Source organism: Ursus americanus, chromosome 17 (assembly GCF_024610735.1).
Source record: "Ursus americanus isolate L20-20 chromosome 17, mUrsAme1.1.p, whole genome shotgun sequence".
In the NCBI taxonomy this organism is placed as follows: domain Eukaryota; kingdom Metazoa; phylum Chordata; class Mammalia; order Carnivora; family Ursidae; genus Ursus; species Ursus americanus.
This window is the reverse complement of record NC_142143.1, coordinates 20,697,337-20,725,168: the sequence shown is the minus strand read 5'-3', so window position 1 is coordinate 20,725,168 and position 27,832 is coordinate 20,697,337. Positions and strand designations below refer to the sequence as shown.

The 27,832-nt window shown below is 36.6% G+C and overlaps 1 protein-coding gene and 1 pseudogene across 1 annotated transcript in view; one reads left to right on the top strand and one right to left on the bottom strand.

The window, feature by feature from the left end:
• BLTP3B (bridge-like lipid transfer protein family member 3B) overlaps positions 1-27,832 on the bottom strand; it is a 118,397-nt gene that overhangs the window by 67,072 nt on the left and 23,493 nt on the right. The window contains exons 2-6 of the mRNA XM_045780137.2: positions 17,204-17,366; positions 15,631-15,669; positions 14,215-14,306; positions 900-1,089; positions 139-279 (exon numbers count right to left, since the gene is read on the bottom strand). Of these exons, the coding sequence (XP_045636093.1) occupies positions 139-279; positions 900-1,089; positions 14,215-14,306; positions 15,631-15,669; positions 17,204-17,366 (625 nt within the window). The remainder of the gene's footprint in view (positions 1-138; positions 280-899; positions 1,090-14,214; positions 14,307-15,630; positions 15,670-17,203; positions 17,367-27,832) is intronic.
• Positions 18,467-18,895, top strand: LOC123780928 (large ribosomal subunit protein uL24 pseudogene; annotated as a pseudogene).

Here is a 27,832-nt window from a genome sequence, read left to right as displayed (position 1 = left end):
ACTAGATTTCTTCAAATACTGCTTTAGGCACTATATTTCCTTTTATTTTCCTTTAATATTCCAATGTTTCACCTGAAAATTATTTAAAATTTCCTCTCAATTATCACATGAACCAAAAAGGTAACCCTGCTGACTTACTCTTCTTTTAAGTGTGACTCTGATTTTCGATTGGTTGGTTATTAGTCGAACAGGAGCACACATAATTTCAAGATGTGAACTCTGAGTAGCATCTGCCTCTATTCGAATCATCTGCCAATTTATTTCTTTAAACGTCAAAACCTAAGGAGAACAAAGAGATTAGCTTCAGTTACTCAAGCAAAACAGAATGAAAGACACGTAGATTTGTAAAAACAAAAAAGCTAAATAAAGAAGCTAAATAAAATTTTGTGTCTTTACTAATTTTCTTATGACACTCTAGATATATTCACTATGTTCTTATTTTTTAAAATTGTATAGTTACCACAAATTCAGTAACATATCTTCAATCATAGTCATTATTTATAAAATTATTTTAATTTTGATATAAAGTACAAAGAGCATTTGAATGTGAACAAGAAAAATATAAACAACAGTTTAGTTTTGTATATTTTGTATGTTTAGTTTTGTGTATTTTTGTAAATTTAAAATTCAATTCTGAGTAGCTGAGAAGTTAAAATGGGGTTCATTAAAAATGGGGTTCATTAACTCTATAAATTGAAACATTACAGTAAAAACACTAAAATATGCACTTTTTAAATTAAATAACTAAGAGAAATACAGAGAAAAGTATAGTTAAAAGGCAAGAGTAAATGTAATATGTGAATCTAGGTAACTACAAGAAGTAGTTATTTTAAAATGTCCTCTTTTATTTATTAGTAACTAAAAGATTTTTTAAACAAAGAATGAAAAAAAATGTTTACCTCTCCTCTCTGTGGATCTTGAATACGTGTAAATCTTAAATCTCCATGTTCCCAGTTTGCATTTACACTATAGATCCTTAGCTGGGAAAGTTCAAAGGATGCGTTGAAAGCTTTTGCTCCAATGCGGATAACAATGGAATTCACAGAAACAGTAATTCCCTCAACTACTTTCTCAGCAAAGCCATATTCACTGGAAAAACAAACCAAAACAAAATATAATGCACTAAAGCCAAAATAAATCATTAAAAGGTTACCTGTTAATATTCTCACATACGTGAACAAACGGACATTATATTATTCATTTTTATGTAAAAAAATTTTTGGTTAAAACAATAATCTAGGCCGATTACATGTAAATTATGAAAATGTTATTCTCAAAATGATAACAGGTTTTTAAAATTTAAGGTTACTGTTTATTTTGTAAGTTTTAAATTTTATTTCCAGTGTAGTTAATATATAGTAATATATTACTTTCAGGTGTGCAATAGTGATCTAACAATTCTATACACTATTCAGTGCTCACTATAAGTGTACTCTTTAATCTCTATCATCTATTTTGCCCACCCCTCCCTTCTGGTACCCATTAGTTTGTTCTCTATACTTAAGAGTCTGTTTCTTGGTTTGTTTCTCTTTTTTTCCCCTTTGCTCATTTGGTTTCTTAAATTCCAAAATCATATGGTATTTGTCTTTCTCTGATTGACTTATCTTGCTTAGCATTATATGCTCTAGATATATCCATGTCCTTCCAAATGGCAAGATTTCATTTTCTTTTTATGGCTGAACAATACTGCATTGTAGATACACACCACTTTTTCTTTATGCATTCATCAATCAACGGACACTCGGGCTGCTCCCATATCGTGACTATTATAAATAATACCCCAATAAGCATAGGGGTGCAGGTATCCTTTCTAATTGGTGGTGTTGTATTCTTTCGTGCAATTCAGTAGTATCCAGTGTTGCTGTATTCAGTAGTGCAATTACTGGATCATAGGGGTGATTCTATGTCTAATTTTTTGAGGAACCTCCATACTGTTTTCCACAGTGGCCTCACCAGTTTGCATTCCTTCCAACAGTGCACAAAGTGTTCCTTTTCCCCCACATCCTCACTAACACTTGTTCCTTGCGGTTTTGATTGTAGCCATCTTGATAGGTGTAAGTGAAGGTTACTTTTTATTTATTTATTTTGAGAGAGAGGGTAGGCATGCATGAGCAGGGGAAGGGGCAGAGGGAGAGAGAATCTTAAGCAGGTCCCATGCCCAGCAAGAAGACCGATGCGGGGCTCCATCTCATGACCCTGAGATCATGACCTGAGCAGAAATCAAGAGTTGGACACTTAGATTACAGTTAAGATGGCGGAGGAGTAGGGGACCCCTTTTTCAGCCGGTCCCCTGAGTCGAGTTGGATAGGTACCAGAACATCCTGAACATCCACGGAATCAGCATGAGACGCAAGAAGATACATCTGGATCTCTACAAATGAACATCTCCAGCGCTGAGTATTGAGGTACGAAGCGGGGAGCCGTGAAACCACGCACAGATATCGGAAGATAAACGGAAGGGGGGGGGAGCCGCCGCGTTCGGGCGCCAGGAAGCGGTAGCCACCTGCACAGGGGAGCGGGCGGACTCGCGGACCGGCACCTGCGAGAAAGCGGACTGAGACCGGTGAGCCGGGGAACGCGCGCACCCAGACTGAAACGGAGCTCCAGTGCGCTCACTGGAACCAGACTGAGACCGGGAGCTCCGGAGCGCGCGGGAGCAGCTGGTGGCTGGTGGCTGGTGGCGGGCAGTGTTAGAAACACAAAGGACAGAGACGCACCGGCCCTAGAAGTGAGGGCTGGGACGCCGGGTGTGGGGCAGACATCCCAGGACGCTGCAGGGTTGAGCAGCACCAACAGAAACAGAATTAAGTGGCCAGAACATCAGTGGAGAACGGTCCGCAATCCCTCTGTTCTGAGACAGAGGCTGAGATTCGGCCACTGCTGCTTTGACTCTCAGAAGAGGCACAGCAAACCGCCAGGGAAAGCCACCAGAGAACAAAAGCCTGTAAATACCAGCTCACAGGGTGCCCATCCCCATCCCCCCTCGCAGGGGACACGGTGACTCTACCCAAACAGGGTTGCCCAAGTATCAGCGCGCAGGCCCCGCCCCCAGAAGGCAGGCCGAAAAATCAAGAAGCCCACATCCCTAAGATCCCTACAAAAAAAGTGTGCACTGCCTGGGTCCCGGTCAATAATTTGGGCTCTGGACAACCCCGCAACCTCCCCTCATCAGAATGATGAGAAGGAGAAATCCCCCCCAGCAAAGAAAAGACAATGAGTCTGTGGCCTCTGCCACAGAATTAATGGATATGGATATAACCAAATTATCAGAAATGGAATTCAGAGTAACAATGTTCAAGATGATGTGCAGACTTGAAAAAAGTATTAATGAAATGTTAATGAGAATACAGAATCTCTAAGGGCGGAAATGAGAGTGAATCTGGCAGAAATTAAAAATTCTATGAGCCAAATGCAGTCAAAACTAGAGGCTTTGACGGCCAGGGTGAATGAGGCAGAACAACGTATCAGGGAATTGGAGGATGGGTTAGTAGAAGAGAAAGCTAAAATAGAATCAGGGCTCAAAAAAAATCCATTCTCAAGAATGTAGGTTACAGGAGATTACTGACTCAATGAAACGTTCCAATGTCAGAATCATCGGCATCCCTGAGGGGGTGGAGAAAAACAGAGGTCTAGAAGAGATATTTGAACAAATTGTAGCTGAAAATTTCCCTAATCTAGCATCAAAGGAAACAAGCATTCGCATCCAAGAGGCAGAGAGGACACCTCCCAAGCTCAACCACGACAAATCTACGCCACGTCACGTCATAGTGCATTTTGCAAATATTAGATCCAAGGATACAGTATTCAAAGCAGCCAGGGCAAAGAAATTTCTCACGTACCAAGGCAAAGGTATCAGAATTATGTCAGACCTGTCTACACAGACCTGGAATGAGAGAAAGGGTTGGGGGGGGGCATTTTTAAAGCTCTTTCAGAGAAAAACACGGAGCCAAGGATCCTTTATTCAGCAAGGCTGTCATTCAGAATTGATGGAGAGATAAAGACCTTCCAGGATAGCCAGTCATTGACTAATTTCATAACCACGAAACCAGCCCTACAGGAGATATTAAGGGGGGTTCTATAAAAGTAAAAAGGCCCCAAGAGTGATACAGAACAGAAAGTCACAATCGATAGAAACAAAGACTTTACTGGCAACATGGCATCATTAAAATCATCTCTCTCAATAATCAGTCTCAATGTAAATGGCCTAAATGCTCCCATAACGCCACAGGGTGGTAGATTGGATAAAAAGACATAACCCATCCATTTGCTGTCTACAAGAGACTCATTTTGAACCCAAAGATACATTCAGACTGAAAGTAAAGGGATGGAATACCATCTTTCACGCCAATGGACCTCAAAAGAAAGCTGGGGTACCAATTCTCATATCAGACAGATTCGATTTTAAACTAAAGACTATAGTTAGAGACACAGAAGGGCACTATATTCTTCTTAAAGGATGTATCCAACAAGTGCATATGACAATTATAAATATATATGCTCCCAACAGGGGAGCAGCAAGATACACAAGCCAAATCTTAACCACAATAAAGAGACACATAGATAAAAATACATTAATAGTAGGGGACCTCAACACTCCACTATCAGCAATAGACAAGAACACCTAAGCAAGAAATCAACAAAGAAACAAGAGCTTTGAATGCCATACTCAACGGGTTGCACCTCATAGATATATAGAGAACACTACATCCCAGAACCAAAGAATACTCATTCTATTCTAATGCCATGGAACATTCTCAAGAATAGACCATGTTCTGGGTCACAAAACAGGTCTCAACCTATACCAAAAGGCTGAAATTATTCCCTGCATATTCTCAGACCACAACGCTTTGAAATTGGAACTCAACCACAGTGAAAAATTTGGAAGAAACTCAAACACTTGGAGACTAAGAACCATCCTGCTCAGGAATGATTCAATAAACCAGAAAATCAAAAAATCAATTTAAACAATTTATGGAGACCAACGAGAATGAAAACAACGGTCCAAAACCTATGGGATACTGCAAAGGCAGTCCTAAGGGGAATATACATAGCCATCCAAACCTCACTCAAAAGAATAGAAAAATCTAAAATGCAGTTTTTATATTCTCACCTCAAGAAGCTGGAACAGCAACAGAGGGACAGGCCTAATCCACGCACGAGGAAGCAGTTGACCAAAATTAGAGCAGAAATCAATGAATTAGAACCAGGAGTACAGTAGAGCAGATCAACAGAACTAGAAGCTGGTTATTTGAGAGAATTAATAAAACTGACAGACCACTGGCAAGACTTATCCAAAAGAATAGAGAAAGGACCCAAATTAATAAAATTATGAATGAAAAAGGAGAGGTCACAACCAACACCAATGAAATTGGAAGAATTATTAGAAACTTTTATCAACAGCTTTATGCCAATAAATTAAGCAATCTGGAAGAGATGGAGGCCTTCCTGGAAACCTATAAACTACCAAGACTGAAACAGGAAGAAATTGATTTTTTAAACAGGCCAATTAATTATGAAGAGATTGAAACAGTGATAAACAACCTTCCAAAAAACAAAACTCCAGGACCAGGCGGTTTTCCTGGGGAATTCTACCAAACATTCAAAGAAGAAATAATATCTATTCTCCTAAAGCTATTTCAAAAAATAGAAACAGAAGGAAAGCTACCAAACTCATTCTATGAGGCCAATATTACCTTGATCCCCAAACCAGGCAAAGACCCCATCAAAAAGGAGAATTACAGACCGATTTCCCTAATGAATATGGATGCCAAAATCCTCAACAAGATCCTGGCTAATAGAATCCAACAGTACATTAAAAGAATTATCCATCATGACCAAGTGGGATTCATCCCTGGGATGCAAGGGTGGTTCAACATTCGCAAATCAATCGGTGTCTTAGATTTTATTCAAAAGGAAAAATTCAAATATCATATGATTCTCTCAATAGATGCAGAAAAAGCATTTGACAAAATACAGCATCCTTTCCTGATTAAAACCCTTCAGAGTGTAGGGATAGGGGGTACATTCCTCAATCTCATAAAAACCATCTATGAAAAGCCTACAGCAAATATCATTCTCAATGGGGAAAAGCTGGAAGCCTTTCCCTTAAGATCAGGAACACGACAAGGATGCCCACTCTCGCCACTATTATTCAACATAGTACTAGAAGTCCTTGCAACAGCAATCAGACAACAAAAAGGGATAAAAGGTATCCAAATCAGCAAAGAAGAAGTCAAACTGTCTCTCTTCGCAGATGACATGATACTCTATATGGAAAACCGAAAAGAATCCACTCCCAAACTATTAGAAGTTATAGAGCAATTCAGTAACGTGGTGGGATACAAAATCAATGCTCAGAAATCAGTTGCATTTCTGTACACGAATAACGAGAACGAAGAAAGAGAAATCAGGGAATCCATCCCATTTACAATAGCACCAAAAACCATACGTTACCTTGGAATTAACTTAACCAGAGACGTAAAGGACCTTTATTCTAGAAACTATAAATCACTCTTAAAAGACATTGAGGAAGACATAAAAAGATGGAAAGATATTCCATGCTCATGGATCGGAAGAATTAACATAGTTAAAATGTCCATGCTACCCAGAGCAATCTACACTTTCAATGCTATCCCGATCAAAATACCGAGAACGTTTTTCAAAGAACTGGAACAAATAGTCCTTAAATTTGTATGGAACCAGAAAAGACCCCGAATCTCCAAGGAACTGTTGAAAAGGAAAAACAAAGCTGGGGGCATCACAATGCCGGATTTCGAGCTGTACTACAAAGCTGTGATCACAAAGACAGCATGGTACTGGCACAAAAACAGACACATAGACCAATGGAACAGAATAGAGAGCCCAGAAATGGACCCTCGGCTCTTTGGGCAACTAATATTTGATAAAGCAGGAAAAAACATCCGGTGGGAAAAAGACAGTCTCTTCAATAAATGGTGCTGGGAAAATTGGACAGCTACATGCAAAAGAATGAAACTTGACCACTATCTCACACCATACACAAAAATAAACTCCAAATGGATGAAAGACCTCGATGTGAGACAGGAATCCATCAAAATTCTAGAGGAGAACATAGGCAGCAACCTCTACGACATCAGCCAAAGCAACCTTTTTCATGACACATCCCCAAAGGCAAGAGAAACAAAAGATAAAATGAATTTATGGGACTTCATCAAGATTAAAAGTTTCTGCACATCCAAGGAAACAGTCAGAAAAACTAAGAGGCAGCCCACGGAATGGGAGAAGATATTTGCAAATGACACTACAGATAAAGGACTGGTATCCAAGATCTACAAAGAACTTCTCAAACTCAATACACGAGAAACAAATAAACAAATCAAAAAATGGGCAGAAGATATGAACAGACACTTTTCCAATGAAGACATACAAATGGCTAACAGACACATGAAAAAATGTTCAAAATCATTAGCCATCAAGGAAATTCAAATCAAAACCACACTGAGATACCACCTTACGCCAGTTAGAATGGCAAAAATAGACAAGGCAAGAAACAACAATTGTTGGAGAGGATGTGGAGAAAGGGGATCCCTCCTACATTGTTGGTGGGAATGCAAGTTGGTACAGCCACTCTGGAAAACCGTGTGGAGGTCCCTTAAAAAGTTAAAAATTGAGCTACCCTATGATCCAGCCATTGCACTACTGGGTGTTTACCCCAAAGATACAGACGTAGTGAAGAGAAGGGCCATATGCACCCCAATGTTCATAGCAGCAATGTCCACAATAGCTAAATCGTGGAAGGAGCCGAGATGCCCTGCAACAGATGACTGGATTAAGAAGTTGTGGTCCATATATACAATGGAATATTACTCAGCAATCAGAAAGAATGAGTTCTCAACATTTGCTACAACATGGACGGCACTGGAGGAGATAATGCTTAGTGAAATAAGTCAAGCAGAGAAAGACAACTATCATATGATTTCTCTCATCTATGGAACATAAGAACTAGAATGATCAGTAGGGGAAGAAAGGGATAAAGAAAGGGGGGGTAATCAGAAGGGGGAATGAAACATGAAAGACTATGGACTATGAGAAACAAACTGAGGGCTACAGAGGGGAGGGGGGTGGGGGAATGGGATAGACCGGTGATGGGTAGTAAGGAGGGCACATATTGCATGGTGCACTGGGTGTTATACACAACTAATGAATCATCGAGCCTTACATCGAAAAAAAAAAAAAAAAAGAAAAGTGATCCTTCCCTCATTATCTCGGTGCACGTGCATACACAGCATGCACACACACACACACACACACACACACACACACACGTGTGTGTCTGTGTGTACTTCTGTATATTACATGTTATGTTACAAAAAAAAAAAAAAAAAAAGAATTATCCATCATGACCAAGTGGGATTCATCCCTGGGATGCAAGGGTGGTTCAACATTCGCAAATCAATCGGTGTCTTAGATTTTATTCAAAAGGAAAAATTCAAATATCATATGATTCTCTCAATAGATGCAGAAAAAGCATTTGACAAAATACAGCATCCTTTCCTGATTAAAACCCTTCAGAGTGTAGGGATAGGGGGTACATTCCTCAATCTCATAAAAACCATCTATGAAAAGCCTACAGCAAATATCATTCTCAATGGGGAAAAGCTGGAAGCCTTTCCCTTAAGATCAGGAACACGACAAGGATGCCCACTCTCGCCACTATTATTCAACATAGTACTAGAAGTCCTTGCAACAGCAATCAGACAACAAAAAGGGATAAAAGGTATCCAAATCAGCAAAGAAGAAGTCAAACTGTCTCTCTTCGCAGATGACATGATACTCTATATGGAAAACCGAAAAGAATCCACTCCCAAACTATTAGAAGTTATAGAGCAATTCAGTAACGTGGTGGGATACAAAATCAATGCTCAGAAATCAGTTGCATTTCTGTACACGAATAACGAGAACGAAGAAAGAGAAATCAGGGAATCCATCCCATTTACAATAGCACCAAAAACCATACGTTACCTTGGAATTAACTTAACCAGAGACGTAAAGGACCTTTATTCTAGAAACTATAAATCACTCTTAAAAGACATTGAGGAAGACATAAAAAGATGGAAAGATATTCCATGCTCATGGATCGGAAGAATTAACATAGTTAAAATGTCCATGCTACCCAGAGCAATCTACACTTTCAATGCTATCCCGATCAAAATACCGAGAACGTTTTTCAAAGAACTGGAACAAATAGTCCTTAAATTTGTATGGAACCAGAAAAGGCCCCGAATCCCCAAGGAACTGTTGAAAAGGAAAAACAAAGCTGGGGGCATCACAATGCTGGATTTCGAGCTGTACTACAAAGCTGTGATCACAAAGACAGCATGGTACTGGCACAAAAACAGACACAAAGACCAATGGAACAGAATAAAGAACCCAAAAATGGACCCTCGGCTCTTTGGGCAACTAATCTTTGATAAAGCAGGAAAAAACATCCGGTGGAAAAAAGACAAGTCTCTTCAATAAATGGTGCTGGGAAAATTGGACAGCTACATGCAAAAGAATGAAACTTGACCACTCTCTCACACCATACACAAAGATAAACTCTAAATGGATGAAAGACCTCGATGTGAGACAGGAATACATCAAAATCCTAGAGGAAAACATAGGTAGCAACCTCTAGGACATCGGCCAAAGCAACCTTTTTCATGACACATCTCCAAAGGCAAGAGAAACAAAAGATAAAATGAACTTGTGGGACTTCATCAAGATAAAAAGCTTCTGCACAGCCAAGGAAACAGTCAAAAAAACTAAGAGGCAGCCTACAGAATGGGAGAATATATTTGCAAATGATGCTACAGATAAAAGACTGGTATCCAAGATCTACAAAGAACTTCTCAGACTCAATACATGAGAAACAAATAAACAAATCATAAAATGGGCAGAAGATATGAACAGACACTTTTCCAATGAGGACATACAAATGGCTAACAGACACATGAAAAAACGTTCAAAATCATTAGCCATCAGGGAAATTCAAATCAAAATCACACTAAGATACCATCTGACGCCAGTTAAAATGGCAAAAATTAACAAGGCAGGAAACAGCAATTGCTGGAGAGGATGTGGAGAAAGGGGATCCCTCCTACATTGTTGGTGGGAATGCAAGTTGGTGCAGCCACTCTGGAAAACAGTGTGGAGGTCGCTTAAAAAGTTAAAAATTGAGCCACCCTATGACCCAGCCATTGCACTACTGGGTATTTACTCCAAATATACAGATGTAGTGAAGAGAAGGGCCATACACACCCCAATGTTCATAGCAGCATTGTCCACAATAGCTAAATCATGGAAGGAACCAAGATGCCCTTCAACAGATGACTGGATTAAAAATTTGTGGTCCATATATACAATGGAATATTACTCAGCTATCAGAAAGAACGAGTTCTCAACATTTGCTGCAACATGGACGGCACTGGAGGAGATAATGCTACGTGAAATAAGTCAAGCAGAGAAAGACAATTACCATGTGATTTCTCTCATCTATGGAACATAAGAACTAGGAAGATCGGTAGGAGAAGAAAGGGATAGAGAAAGGGGGGTAATCAGAAGGGGGAATGAAGCATGAGAGACTATGGACTCTGAGAAACAAACTGAGGGCTTCAGAGGGGAGGGGGTGGGGGAATGGGATAGGCTGGTGATGGGTAGTAGGGAGGGCACGTATTGCATGGTGCACTGGGTGTTATACACAACTAATGAATCATCGAACTTTGCATCAAAAACCAGAGATGTACTGTATGGTGACTAACAAAATATAATAAAAAAACATTAAAAAAAAAAAGAAGAGTTGGACACTAACCAACTGAGTGACCCAGGCCCCTCTGAAAGGTTACTCTTCAGATTAGGTTACTGTAATCACTATCAAAACTGCCTACACTCAAGTTGTCAGATGTTCAAACAACTGGAATCTATAAAGTAAATAAGAGAACTAAATTCCTGACACAAAGAAGGCTATAGACTATAACTATGATATAATCTCAAATTCGGGAATAAAGTCAGAAAAAGTTCACATTCTCTAATCCAATTCAGCAAATATTTAGTGAGAATCTACCATGTGCATAATGCTGGGACATAAGGAAAACCAAAATACAGTTGTGGTATTCTAGGGCTCACTAGTTACTTGGAGAGGAAAAACACATACACCCTAGGAATTGAAACATTAGGCAGTCTGTAATTTAGTGCTTTAAAAAAGGAATCATCGCTACACTTGGTAGAGGAAGAAATTGTTCATCGTTGGGGAATCTATCCAGGAAAGAAAAATGTATTTTCTACAGGGGGTGATGGGAAGAAGGGAAATCTTATATTAGGGAAAAATACAAGCAAAGGCACAGAAAAGTAGGAAAGAAGAGGTCACATTTTGAGAATAATGAGTAGTACAGTATGAATGGAATATAGACTATCAATATATTTTGGCAGGAAGGGTAGTAAAAGTTTGTCCAAACAACACATTACTTCAATTATTACCACTATGACCATTATTCCTAAATCTATCTCTATCCAGATCTCTCCCTAGAACTTCAGAGTGTTAAAATTCAAATGCCCAGCAGATATTTTCACCAGGCTGCCTCCATACATTTCAAAGCCAACATGTATAAAAGTGAACCCATCATTTTTATCGATCATATACATCCTTCTCCTATACCTGCTGCTAAACTTCTTGATTTACTATCTTACTGAATAAATTACCTAAACGTCCTAATCCACAGATGACCTATCATTTAAATCAGGTAATACTTTGCAGGTTACATGTGGGTTACATGAAATAATGCATATGAACCAAACAGCCCATCTCTTGATTGATGATATTTTATGAAATATAACTATTATTTACAGTATTATTGAGAACTAAAGAGGAAGAACTCATCAGCATCCTAGGGAGAAGCTTCTTTAATCCCAAAGACAAATACTTGGTCACTTGGCTAGAAATATTCCTGGAGTTGGAAAGAATATATTATTCTGTAATAATTATCTGGCAGTGCCCTTTGGAATATCCAACCTCATCTGTTCTAACTTGTGCATTAAAAAGTGTTACAATTGTATTGGAGGATTTATCACCAAAGGGGTGAAGACTGAATCAATGACTAAAGTCTACAAGTTTCTGGCTATGTCATCCATTATCAATTAAAAAGGTGAAATTCCCGTTTTCAAACAAGTCTATTCTAAGTTTGATTAATCTTCACATAGATGTAGATCTCCTCTATACGAAGTGATAAAGTCAAATTTCTGAACTTACAAACTTACTAAATCATTAATCTATGGGAACATAATCAACTCACAGGTCCTGCACAGAAGGTAAGGCCAGCCTGTTAAATATTAATATCCCTGTATTTTAATCTCGTAGAGACAAAATCAAATAAATCAGTGTTTCTCCAAGTTGTATAAGTATAAAGAATTGTTAACAATACATAGTCACATTCTAGATAACCATTCTAGACTGCAAGAATCATAATTTCAAAAAAAGGAACCTAGAAGAATATAGATTTAATAAGCATCCTAAGTGATTGCTATAATCAGGCAAGTCTGGAAAATGTGGAAATAGATTAACCATACTGCCATACATAAAAATATAAGGATTATCATCACATGATTACAAAGCCAAAATTATAAAGCTTATTGATACTATAAAAACATGAGTTAGGAAGAACATTATCAACAACAGCAATTTTCCTGATCTTCTTTTCCACTTTCAATAATCTTATAAACATCTCTACTTTTTCACCAATTTTCTGACTCTACCCAACTTGACCAATTGCTCCAATCTACTCTATCACAGATGAAATAAAAAACTTTAAAATCTCAAATTGCGGGATGATGTATAAACTACAAAGAAGTTAATGTGAAAGCTCTTTTCCCAGTCACTAGGCCAAATATAAACTGTACATCTGATAAATCTGGCCTTCAGTCAACTCTTAGCAGTGGATTGATGGATCACCATCAGATTCCTCTGGAACTCTACTGATCAGGCTGTAGGTATTCTCGGAGAAAGCACTAATGTAAAGGTGGTTCAACCCTGGTGAAAGGGGAAGGTAGAAATGAGCGTGGAGGGGGGGTGTCTGTGTATCTGATGTGCACGTTCTTTCTCTTTTTTATTTTTTATCTTTTTAAATATTTCATTTTTAAGTAATTTCTACATCCAACATGGGGCTCAAACTTACAACCCCAAGATCAACAGTCACATGCTCTACCAACTGAGCCAGCCAGGCACCCCATATACGTTCATTCCAAATTAGAGTTTTATCATTGGTCTGACACAGCACCTGGAATACTATAAAATGTTCAGGGCTGCTGTGTTCTACAACTTGATCAGGAACTAATCACATTAAAATCTAAGTGAACATTTTCCATGAATAGGTGCATAGACAAAAATTAGTACAGAAATCCTGCCTTAAAGAAATGATATACAGTATGAGAGCCAAATTTACTGAATGCAATAATAAACAGGCAATTTTTTAAAGATCTATTTTTTAAGGGGCACCTGGGTGGCTCAGTTGGTTAAGTGTTTGACTTCACCTCAGGTCATGATCGTGGAGTCCCGGGATCCAGCACTGCATCAAGCTTCCCACTCAGCCGGGAGTCTGCTTGTCCCTCTTCCCTCCCCCTGCCTGTGCCCTGGTGCTCTCTCTCTCAAATAAATAAATAAAATCTTAAAAAAAAAAAAAAAAGATCTATTCTTCTAAGATCTAACTTCTCAAGAAGACTTTGCAAAATGGCCCCCATGCTTCTACTTTATTAGCATCTGATTTTTATCTATCAAAATCCAATTTATATAAAGTGTGAACATTCTATATTTCATGAATTTTAGAGTAATCCAAAAGGCTTATAATTTTCTAAGGCATCAACTTTTAACCCTTAAGAGTCATAAAAGTTCCACTGATGCATAGAATAAATGATAGGCAAAGAAACTATTCAGAGACTAAGAGACTATCTGATTTATAGAATGCTTTTGGTTGATCATTACTATTTAATATCAAGGAAAGCAAGATGAATAAAAGAGGCTAAAAATCAATTCTACTACTTTGGTAACATAATACCAAAACTGCAAAACGTCTGATGGGAAAAGGTGACTAAAATAGAAACTGTGTGAGGTTAGGAAATTTTATTTTATGTTCCATTACTACAGATAACAGAGTGACTACAGAAAAGAACTCCCTTTGCAAGTCATGCAGATTAATGGATATAGCTTACCTTTGTCCTGAAGCAGTTGCAATTGGTGATGGGCCATTAGGATTTCGTGGTTCTTCACATGTACTCATTTCCATTATTACTTTATCCAGGGACTAATAAAAATCCATTAAAAATGTAAAAAATTAGTTATTTTATGTATTTTATGAAAATATCATGTAACACTACTTTCTCTTTCATTTCTTTAGGAACAATGTAAACAGTAAGTAAGCAGAGTCACTTTAAATGTCTCTCTAAAAGTCTAAAAAGACAAATACCAAAACAGAAAATGTGCTCAGTCCTTTCTCAAAGCACTTACTATCTGACAAAAAAGCTATGGGCATATAGGAGTAAGAGACAAAAAAACTACAAGTAGCCATATGCTGCTGAAATCATCAGATTTTACAGAAGCGCAATCTCTAATCTCAGAATGTAGGATATTATTAACTGCTAAATGAGATTATATGTTAGAGAATGGGATTTAAGCAGCTATAAAAGTTTATCCCAATCTAAGACTTGAGATTTAAGACATACAACAATGAAAAATATGAAATATGCAAGAAATGTGAAAAAATAAACACTGCCATAATGAAAAACTTTCTTTCAAGATAATAGTTTTGCCTGAAGATCAAATGTCCTTAGTAGTCATCACTAACACAACTCAGTCACTCTTCATTCTCTACTTTAATATAGCATTTATTATCTGAAATTATCTTGTATACTTATTTGTTGTTGGTCTCCTCTACAAAAATATTAAGCTCCCTCAGGGCACAGGGTAGGTGCTCAATAAATATTTATGGAATGAATGAATCAATAAATGACCAAATGACCAATCTTTCTTCAATTTTCCTTAAAAAAGGAAAGTATGCTGGGGCGCCTGGATGGCTCAGGCAATTAAGCATCTGCCTTTGCCTCATGTCATGATCCCAGGGTCCTATGATCAGCCCCTTGGGCTCCCTGCTCAGCAGGTAGTCTGCTTATCCCTCTCCCTCTCCCCTTCCACACCCCACTCTTGTGTATTTGTATGTGTGTGCTCTCTCTCTCAAATAAATAAATAATAAAATCTTAAAAAAACCAGGAAAGTATATTCAGGTGCATATTACTCATTTAATTTAGTAGATCAATAAAATCAGAAACACAGAAAGTTTGAATTAAATGTTACTAAAACTGTCATTGTATGACAATAAAGAGCTAGATGATACAATAAAAATATACCAACTTAGAACATAATACACCTGAAAAATTTTAAAGACCCTCCCATTTTAAAGTTCAAACTTCTCACTTAAGGGCTGACAAAACTAAGTACCATCCAAATAAAATGAAAGCCAATTTGTAGAAAAGCCAGAAGATTGTGTTTTTATGAAACAAAGAATTAATATTAGCGAGTAGTTAGATCATATGCACATATAAATGCTTATTTCTGAGGCAAGTCAGACTCACCAAACAGATGGGATGTGTTTTCAATTTTGTCCATGGAATCTACCAAAAAAAAAAAAAAACAACAAACAAAATTTTTTTTCTTTAAAATCATTAAAAAATAATTTAAAACAGTAATCAACACAGATGCTCTCTAAATATAGTGACAGACATACCAAATTTTATGACTTTTTTTCAAATGCAAAGTAATAAATTGAGCAACTCTTTTAGACTCTAGAAATCGGATGTACCTATTTTGTATAAGACTACTAATCATATTTTCTTAGTCATCTTTTAAAATAAGAATTTTAGGTCCTCATAAGTTTCTATTTTCCTAAACCTTAAAATACATTTTAACTTCGTGATTGATTGATTTAATTTTAAGTAGGCTCCATGCCCAACGTGAGGCTTGAAGTCACCACCCTGAGATTAAGAGCCACATGCTCTTCGGACTGAGCCAGCCAGGCGCCCCTTAACTTTGTAGTTTAAACTAAGATTTCCCAGCAAAGCATAATCAGTCTTTTACTCATTGAAGTTTTTTAAAGTCTAAAATTCTGACCATGGGGCACCTGGCTAGCTCAGTCTTAGAAGAACATATGACTCTTGATCTCAGCATCATGAGTCCAAGCCCCATGCTGGGTGTGAGATTACTTAAAAATAAAATCTTTAAAAAAATGTTTTTAAATAAAATAAAATAAAATAAAATAAAATAAAATAAAATAAAATAAAATAAAATAAAATAAAATAAAATAAAATAAAATAAAATAAAATAAAATAAAATAAAATTCTGACCAATCTTTTTGTAGATAGTCATGAAAAATACAAAGGTAAGGCCACTCATGTAAAATGTAGGCAATATCAAATAATAATGTTCAAACATACACTAAAAAGTCACATATTTATAGATATTTGGGTTAAAGGTGACCATTGAACAATATAGGAACCTTTCACAATTTTTTCTTTGGAGTCCAATTTTAATTTTATGAAACAGATTACTCATGCAGTATTTCTACTGAGCAGACTCTCAAAAAGACTGGTCTTCAAAAACAAGAAGTGATATGACATACAATTAGAGTTAAAGGTACACAGGAATAAATTTTAATAAGGAGGAATAATAATAATAATAATGATGATAGAAAACTTAAAAATCCTTGAGGAAGAAACAAATGAGGAAAAGAAAATTTCAAATAAAAGCATAATGTACAGAGTAAGATAAGGATTTATAGTTTCATGTCTTTGTTTACTTACTACAAATTTAAATTGTCTCTATTAACAATAAATTCTATGAAAAATATCTTTGAATATGTGCCAAATTTAACCAATTATTTTATTAATAACTGCCAATATTTTATTTAAATGTTAATATTAAACTTTAAGCAAACATTAAACTATAAATTAATAATATATTAGTATATGACTTCAGTTAAATTTATCCGGCACACACTGATGCAATTACTGAGACACAGGTATTTGTCTTTTTAAATTATGTTAATGAAAATACTTTTTTATAGAACTATCTAAAACAAAATATTTAAGAGATAGGAATGAAATAAAAAATGAAAACAGAAAATGCTTTCCACAGGTATCAAAGTCTCACCCTAATAGATGCTTTATTACAAAAAACTTTGTTGATAGCAAGCCACGTTGGCAAATCCAACATGTTCTGGAGCACCTCTTCATCCAACTCCAAATTCTTCAGTTCACCTTCTCCTTTGAGGGTACTTAGATTTATCTTGTCAGGAGATAAATTTTTAGTAAATCTGAAAGAGAATATACATTGATATTCATTTTAGTGTCACTTACTGTACCCCAGTCATTCCTGCAAATATACAGGGCATTAAAAATGTAACGGCAGCACAAAGAAACACAAAACTTCAGTGACAGGCTCTACTTTAATCCATGTTCTTCAATGAGGTTTTGTTATTATTGTTTTGATCTCTCTTAACATAGCTCTCTTACACAAAGCCTACAGTGTTTTTAGCATATATTTGAATATCATATTTCCACATATATAAAACTCTTTGCTACAGACCACATCACAGAAAAGGATATTCCTATTTTACTAACCAACCTACAAGGAAGGTTAAGGGAATAAGGGGGCCCTTTAGAAGTAGCAATAGCAGCTGCTACCCACTCATCATCCCAAGAACAATATCAAAGGATATTAGCACTCCTTTTAGAATCATCCAGAGATTCCCAGCTTCAGAAACTGACCCAAATAATTCAGGAATAAATTAAAGTACACAAATCTTCTTCTAAAAGGTCTCTCAGGAAGGGGATTATGCAACTCTACTTGAAAGCCAATTTTGGTGTTTTCTATGTGAGACTTAAAAATACTGATTACTTATAATCCTAAATTGGCTGTACAAATACCATTTATCCTTTCTGTAGGAGTTAAGATAAATGAAGTATAAAGGGCTTAGTGAAAGTAGCAAAAGTCACATGGGAGACTGGACCCTAAATTCTAATTAAAGAACACAGATTCTCTCTGATGAATTAAAAATGAAAATTCTTAAATTTAAGAAAAGAGACTGGAAATAACGATAATAATTAAAACAATACTGGACATTTTCCAAGGGTTTACCGTGTACCAGGTTCTCTGAATGCAAGCATTACTACTTCATCTAATTCCTATGATAAACCATTAAGGTCAATACTATTTTTATTCCCACTGTTTTGATAAGTAAACATAATGAGAAACTAACTTACTTGCCCAATATCACAACTAATAAAGACAATAACAGTAATAATAATAAATAATGCATATACATTAAAGTACTTTCATAGGTATCACTTTATTTGATCCTTACAGCAATCTTAGTTCTTTCCTTTTGCAGCCATTACTGCAGGAACAGCAGCCAAAATGAAGTTCAATCCCTTTGTGACTTCTGAGCAGAGCAAGAACCATAAAAGACATTTCAATGCGCCTTCCCACATTCACAGGAAGGTTATGTCTTCCCCTCTTTCCAAAGAGCTGAGACAGAAGTACAACGTTCGATGCATGCCCATCCAAAAGGAGAATGAAGTACAGGTTGTGCAAGGACACTACAAAGGTCAGCAGATTGGCAGAGTAGTCCGGGTTTACAGGAAGAAATACGTCACCTACACTGAACAAGTATAGTGAGAGAAGGCGAACAGCACAACTGTCCATGTGGCCACTCACCCCAGCAAGGTGGTTATCACTGGATGAAGACTACAAAAAGATCCTTGAACATAAGCCCAAAACTTGCCAAGTAGGAAAGAAAAGGGCAAATATAAGGAAGAAACAATTGAGAAGATGCAGGAATAAAGTAATGTTATAATATATGACTTTAAATAAAAACTGTTCAAATGAAAACCATAAATACATAAAATAACCCTACAAAAATGAAAAAATGCTCACTCTGCCGAGGAAGTACTTTTTTCGAAAATGAAACTACTGACAAAATTAACTACCAGCTAACAAGAGTGATCAGTCAGTCTTTCACTTTTTTTGAAACTATTACAGTAACAAAATGTACTGGTTATTTACAAGCCCTACACATCAACAAGAATATCAATATACACATGCTTCATTTCATGCTTCCCACTGACTCGACACCAGAATTTCTTGAGCCGTATTTTATCAGGATTCATATCTTGTCACAGAATTTGCATTTAACCCATATTTGACCAGTGATGCTGGGTTGTATTATACTGACCACCAATCATGTCTGGTTTAATACTATGATGTTTCCTGACAGGCTTTCCCTAATCATATAGGAATGGCCTGCCACTACCTCAAGGCAGATTATTAGAGGCAGAAGGGAGCATTCAGTAAGTACTTGCTGAGAATTCACTATTCAGACACATAAACTGACAAGGAGTACACTCAAGGAGTCCCTGCCTTTGTGCGGTTCTCAGTTCAGCTGGTAGACAGAAGACCAAAAAGCATGACTAAGAGAGAATACAGTACAGGGATTTAATCTAGAGCTTCACTGAAAACAGGGACTTTTGAGATGATATCTGAGAATGAGTAGTAGAAGTTAACTAGGCAAGGAAAAGAAGGGAGACAGGAAGAAAGAGTATTTCAAGTAGAGGGAATAAAACACAAAGAAAAGTTCTCAGTCTGGAGGGAGCATGGTATAACATAGAGCTGCAAGAGGACAAAAAGAGTAGAAGATAAATCAGAAGGGACAAAGAAGGGACTGATTCCACAAGGCCTTCACCATTTCATTCAATCATTCATTTAATAAATCTTAATTGATACTTATAAATTAACAGACAGTGGAGATATGATACTAAACAAAACATAAAAAAAATCTCTGCTTTCATGGGGCTTAAGGGGACAGAGTTTCGTGGAGAATGAAAAAAAAATAAGTTAAATTCACAGTAAGTCAGATTCTGACTATGGAGGAAAAAAAAAGCAAAATAGTAAGATAGCACGCATAAGCAGAGGACCTTTTAATTTTTAAAAGGATGGACAGGAAAACCCTCAGTGAAAAGATGACATTTGGGCAAAGATCTGAAGGAAGTGAAGGAAGAAGCTATACAAATATCTAGAGGAAGAATGCTCTAGGCCAAGGAAAAGCAAGGGTAAAAACTTGAGGTGGGAAAATGCTTGGCATGTCTAGGAACAGCAAGAAAGTCAATGCGGCTGGAGGAAGTGAGCAGAAAGGCAAGAGTACAAGGAAATGAGATTAAGTTAGAGAAATAATAGGGGCCAGATCACACAGGATCTTTAAAACCACTCTGAGGACTCTGGCTTTTACTCTGAGTAAAAATGAGAGTGACTGGAGATGGTTTTGACTAAAATAGGAAACTTTTCTTTTTTTTTTTTTTAAGATTTATTCATTTTTTATTTGAAGGGGAGAGAGAGTGTGTGTACATGAGCACAGGGAGGAGGGGCAGAGGGAGAGAGAATCTCAAGCAGACTCCATACTGAGTGCAGAGCCCAAGGCAGGGTTTGATCCCAAACCCTGATAGCATGACCTGAGCTGAAATCAAGAGTCAGATGCTCAGCCAACTCAGCCACCCAGGCGCCCTTGGAAACTTTAATTTTCAAAGGTTCACTCCATTGAGAATATATGAAAGGTAGGACGTGGACAGAAGCAGGCAGCCCAGATAGGCAGCTACTGAAATAATCCAGGTAAGAAAAGATGCTGCCCTGGATCAAGATGGAAGAGTAAAAAGTGAGGGGCGCCTGGGTGGCACAGTCGTTAAGCGTCTGCCTTCGGCTCAGGGCGTGATCCCAACATTCTGGGATCAAGCCCCACATCAGGCTCCTCTGCTGGGAGCCTACTTCTTCCTCTCGCACTCCCCTCGCTTCTGTTCCCTCCCTCGCTGGCTGTCTCTGTCAAATAAATAAATAAAATCTTTAAAAAAAAAAAAGAGTAAGAAGTGATAAAAAGGAAACAGTCGAGATATATTCTGAAAGTAAAGCCAACATGATTTAATTGTACAGAATGACGTCAAGGATGACTTCCAAGGTTTTTAGTCTGAGTAAATGGAAGGACAGAGTTACCATTTATCAGGGTAAAGAAATAGAGGGAGAAATTAGTTTGAGATTAAGGATCAGAATTTAGGCTTTGAATAGTTTAATTAAGAGATGTCCATTACATATCCAAGAAGCGATGCCAATTAGGTAAAAATTCAAATCTCATTCAGCAGCTGCAGATACAAATTTGGTAATCACCAATGTTATAGATGGCATCTGTGGTTGCAAGATGGAGACAGAAAATCCAATAGGTCAAGGACTATGGTCAGAGACCACTAAGAAGCCAAGAAATGTGAAAGAAACCAATAAAGGAGATTTAAAAAGAACCAGTAAGGCAGGAGAGAAACCAGGTTGCTCTCGAGTTTTGTTTTCTTTATAAGGTAAGAGAACTCAGGAAGCTTATAAACTGGTGACAATGATGCAGAAAAATGAAAACTACTGATGGTACAGTAAGGACAGACAACTGCTAGAGCAAAATCCATGATCAGAAGACAGCAGATGCAGTATACACGAGGAGAGGTTGGTCTTGACTAGTTCTGACATCAGAAAGCATGTTAATACTCTATATATGTAAAAACTAAAATGAGAAAGAATGAGAAGAGGGGAAGCACCTAAAACAGAAAGCAAACTGAAACAAATGAACCTAATTATACTTCAGAAATACTATAAGCATATTTAAGGGGAAAGAGGAAGAGAGGAAGGACAGACAGAGGGACAGATGGGCAAAGACTAATCTGAGTAACAACATTTGACTATATATCCTTAGTGCTGGGCAAGAAGGGATGTAAGGGTATGTGTGTGCATGTGGGAGGGGTTAGTGAAGAAATCAAGCAACATCTTGACCCGGTATATACAAGAATGTTCATCTCAATGACCTTTACAAAGGGAAAAAAGTGAAAGCACTTAAATGTCCAAACGGAAACAATCCCTTTAATTATATCATGCTACATACATATTAAGTAATATGTGTTGCCAACCATATAAAGAAAATGCTTATATACTGTGAAAATTTGAGGTTTAAAATTACATACTGTGACTTCAATTATGTAAAAAATACATTATAAAATGTCAACTATCAAGAGTACCTATACCTATGGTTGGTAAAATTTTAGATCTGTCTTAATACTTTCCTGTCTGTTTAATGTTTTAATAAGGAGCATATATCACTTTTATAAAGACAAAAGTTCATCAAGAACCCAAAAAGACAGGCCTAGCAAGAGTAAAAGTGAAAGATGGAAAGATTAAAAGACATGTCATTAACAAGAAATTCTACCTTCAATTTAGTTCATACCAAAGGGACAACATCTGCAAAGAGCATGGGCCTTAAATAGTCACACAAGTCTGAATTCTTGATTAGCTACTTATTGTGGTACCTCTGTGTCTCAGTTTGCTCATCTATAAAATGGGGGAAATAATACCAATCTCAAAAAATTTTTAGTGAGGATTAAAGATAATATGTAAAGCATCTGGTACAAAACAGATATTCATTAAGAGTTCTCTTTTTCCTTCCCTCTTTTTATTTAAATCATGGACACAATGATTATAGTTTTAGCTAAAGCAATATCAAAAGTTCATGCTTATCCAAAAAGGACTTCAAAATGGTCAAGCTGTAGAGCTAATCTGGAAAATATATTAAATTAATACTGCTCATCACTGAACTATTTTAATTAGAAAGCAGAAGATATATTGGTAACTTACATTCACAGCTATTAAACATCTTGTTCCCTACATTGGGTAAAAAGTGTATATATCAAATTATTTATCTTCCATTATTCATGTTAGGCTTTAATTTACACATATTTTAGTTTTCCACAAATGTGTCCCAATCATTTACTAATATGTTTCTTCCAAAAACAGAAACTGGAGAATGATTGTTCAGCCACATCTTTCATAATTTATTTTTTTTTTTAAGATTTTATTTATTTATTTGACAGAGATGGAGACAGCCAGTGAGAGAGGGAACACAAGCAGGGGGAGTGGGAGAGGAAGAAGCAGGCTCATAGCGGAGGAGCCTGATGTGGGGCTCGATCCCAGAACGCCGGGATCACGCCCTGAGCCAAAGCCAGACGCTTAACCGCTGTGCCACCCAGGCGCCCCCATAATTTATTTTTTTTAAAGATCTTATTTATTTATATGAGAGAAAGAGTGAGTGAGAGAGAGCATGAGCAGCAGAGGGAGAAGGAGAAGCAGGCTCCCCACTGAGCAGGGAGCCCAATACGGGGCTCGACCCCAGGACCCTGGTACCATGACCTGAGCCGAAGGCAGACACTTAACTGACTGAGCCACCCAGGCGCCCCCACATTTTTCATAATTTAACTGATAAAGGAAAAGCAGACTTTAAGTGTATACTAGGCAAACAAAGGGAGGGAAACTCACAAAAGAACATTAAGGCTTGGAAGAGGTATTTTTCTACCTTTTTCTACCTTTTCTACTTTTTCCAAGTGTTGCTCCAGCTCTTCAAATTAATTGCCATCTGAAATCCCCAGATAATTGTATTACTCTACTGAATATTATAATTGAGAAGGGTCTGATCCTAAAGAGAATAAATTGTTATCTGAAATAAACCACTTCCACTCCCTGAAGAACCATTTAAAGCTCTAAAGAGTTATACAAACATTTTAAAACCAAACTTTTAAAAATAGGGCAGAAATTTAAGTCAATGAATTTAAACTTCTGAATAATTATTTTTTTTACTTAAGATAAAAGGGAGGGGTGGGAGAAATGAAGCACAGCATATATATAAAACCAAAGTAGCTGTTAATGAAGACTCAAAACGAGGATAAAGGAGAAAGCTGATTGACCTGAATATATCAAAGTCACAACAGCACAGAAGAAAGTCATGCGATATGTAAAAAGGGCACAACTTTTACTGATTTTTTTTCATTTTTAAAATTAAGAAACACACTCATTACTATGTACATTATGGCATGCAAAGAGGTTTATTTTAAAATAAACGTATCCTTCACTCTAGTATCCTGTGAAATAAATTTTAATGTGAATGTGTATATTTTATTAGTTAACTTTTACCATCTTTTTAACAATGTAACAATTTGAAAACATATAAAATATGAAAACAGGCTTCCATTTTATCCAAAATCTTCTTTAATTACACATAATACATGAAAATACACTTACTAGTTTTTTTCAGTATTAACAACAGAAATAGCTAACTAGAGGAATAAAAATTTCAAGCAAATGGAAAGAACGCGTTTGACTTAGATTATGCATTTTATAATTAATACATAATTATTAGAGTCTAAATTACATGCAAAGCACTGTGCTAAGTAGACACTTACGGCAAAACAAAGAAAGTAGGTCCATAATCAAAGATTTATAATTTGCTTAAGGTAACAGGCTACAAATGCACAAAAAGTTAAGAATTCCAGCTCTGCAAGAATAAAAATGCCGCTTACTACTCAACCTCTCTATGCCTCAGTTTCCTTGTCTGTGAAATGGAGATAACAAAATAATACCTGCTTCTACAGGGCTGTTTTGATGAGTAACTGGGTTAGAATATGTAAAATGCTAGGAACTGTCCTAATACACAGGAAAACTCAGTGTTAGCTATTACTAATACAAAGACACAAGTTAAATAGGAATATGAACACAGAGACCTGATATAACCGGTGGTGAAATTTTACCCCCCCCCCAAAAACTGGGGGTCTTGATAAAACACTAAGTATGCAGATCATAAATCAAAAAGCATAAATTTTATATCTAATGTTACTATAAATTTTAGTCATGATTTACTTGAACTTTCATCAGATCCATTCTATAGCTACATCATAAAAACAAAGATAATACAGTTGTTTTATTTGCTATAGCAACCTGAAACAGACTTCTCAAATGTACCATATTCAGGCTAAATACACTTATTTGGAGGTAGAATCATAAAATCTTAGTGCTCAGAAGAATCTTAACACAGTTATAGACCCTTTTCTGACCTAGTTACCATCCTTCTTCTACACTTACTTCTTTGCATTCAAATACTAAAACCCTGGGAAATTCTTTTCAAACCTCATCAGTAAATATGCATTTCTTGAGTTATTCACCTTGTCCTGAAATTGTTTATGGTTCCTGTTATTGTACATGTTATTAAAGATTCACATCAGTGCCTACTATTCTTCTAAATTTAATAACTGGCTCTGCTACTTGATAATTATTTTCTCAAATAACAGCTGTAACTAGAAATAATCATTTCTATTCTGTGATATTTCATGCTATAGCTTGAACAACTAGATTTTACAAGGAATTTAACAACGCATGTTAAACTGTTTGATTATGAAAATTAAAGTAGGCACTCGTAATATGAAGTTCCTGGATAGACTTCAAGGGGTCCAAGATATTTTATCCTATTTTCAAATGGGGCTTTTAGGAACAAAAAAGGCTAATTAAGAACCATTGACTTAGGGGCGCCTGGGTGGCACAGCAGTTAAGCGTCTACCTTCAGCTCAGGGCGTGATCCCAGCGTCATGGGATCGAGCCCCACATCAGGCTCCTCCGCTACGAGCCTGCTTCTTCCTCTCCCAATCCCCCTGTTTGTGTTCCCTCTCTCGCTGGCTGTCTCTATCTCTGTCGAATAAATAAATAAATAAAGTCTTTTAAAAAAAAAAAAAAAGAACCATTGACTTAAAGAAAAAGGATTAATTTTAACCATTAAAAATAAATAAATTACTTCAGTATTATAAGGTGATTTTCAATACTGTTATTATTTAATATAATTAACTTATTAACAAACCCCTTTTAGGATGGCTACTCAGCTACCACTGATTCCATCTTTCCAGAGAAAGGCTGTAAATACAGGAGAAAAGTGCACACCTAAGACATACTTCCTTGTGTACAGCTGATTGATCTAGAAGTTGAAAAGGCATCTAGGCTATTTAATCAGATTCTTTCCTACAGAAATTTGAAACTACAACACTATCTTAGTATCAAGATGACAAATAATAAAGGAATATGACTGCCAGACAAACACAGATCCAATACTTTAGAACTTAAAGAGACCATAAAGATTCTTTTCCCATCACCGCTCCATTCTCCTAAATTGGGCCCAATTCAAACCTATGAAATGAACTAGTAATTGAAATCACTAGCTAGTATCTCAAAACTGTGCATCCCTATAAGGATTAAATTCTCACTGTATATGAAGAGATATTATAAGAACCAATTATCTTTGTTTAGGCAAATTTAACAGCTTTTGCTTGATTTTATTCAAAACAGTATTTCTAGAAGAGAACAAAGTACCTTAAGCATATAAGAGAGTCAAATAAAAGAGGATGTTTCCCAAAATCTGAAAGACTACCAAGTCCTTTGGCTAGGAACATTAAATTATTAACCTGCAACTAATCACATCCTTTTATAGTCCATGGGTTTCATCATGCAGACATAAAGATCACTCCACTCAAAACTAAGAAACAGGGGCACCTGGGTGTCTCAATTGGTTAAGCATCCAACTCTTGATTTCGGCTCAGGTCATGACCTCAGTGTCCCAGAACTGATCCCGCATTGGGCTCCACACTCAGCATGGAGTCTGCTTGAGATTCTCCCTCCCCATCTGCCCCTCCTGCTCGTTCCTCTCTCTCTTTCAAATAAATAAATAAATCTTAAAAAAGAAAGAAAGAAAGAAAGAAAGAAAGAAAGAAAGAAAGAAAGAAAGAAAGAAATGGATGAGGCTTTTCTAAAGAAACCCATATTTCCTCATTTTCTCCATTATCTAAGCCCACATTTTTTCACCCCAGTTGTACCTCTTTTAATCTGGCACTCTCTTCTTGGGGCTACTTGCTTCCTTGCCCTACTCTATGCCATATTAACTTCAGGGTCAAAAAGTGAACTAGTTACTTTTTAAAATGTTGACATAAGCTAGGTCAAGAAATACTTTGTTACAGCCTAGTACATACAGAAACACACACACACACAATTAAGATGAAAATTTCACAGAACAATAGTTTAATACAGTCTGGTATTTTCTATTCTATTTCATTCTTTTAAAATAGTGATCCCAAGGAACCTGGGTGGCTCAGTCAGTCAAGCGGCAGACTCTTGATTTCAACTCAGGTCATGATCTCAGGGTTGTGAGATTAAGACCCATGTCAGGCTCTCTCTCCCTCCACACCTTCCCCACCACCAACACATGTGCATGCACTCTCTCACTCTCTCTCAAACAAATCTTCAAAAAATAAAATAAAATAAAATAAAATAAAATAAAATAAAATAATAAAATAAAATAAAATTACAACATACCACACAGACTTCACAAAGTAAGCTATAACTCCCAGCTTAATAAAAAAATATATAAGTACATCATGACCGAGTATGAAGACCAGATGAACATTCAAATATCAACCAGTATAATACACCATATTAAAAAGTAAAATCGCATGATGATCTCAATAGAGACATAAAAAAGCACTTGACAAAAGTCAACACCATACATGGGAAGATAACTCTCAACAAACTGGAAGCAGAAGAAAACTTCCTCCAAACTACAAAGGACATCTATGAAAATCCTACAGCTAAAATCATACTTAAAGATGGAAGACTAAAATGCTTTGTCGCTAAGACAGAGACAAGACAAGGATATCTGCTCTTACCACTTCTATTCAGCACTGTATTGGAGGTTCTAGCATAAGGCAAGAAAAAAATAAGACATTCTGTTTAGAAAGGAATAAAGCTGCCTTTTTTCCCCAACGACATGATCATCTATATAGAAAACCACACAGAATCCTTTAAAAAAGCTACCAGAACTAATAAATGAGTGTAGCGAGGTTATAG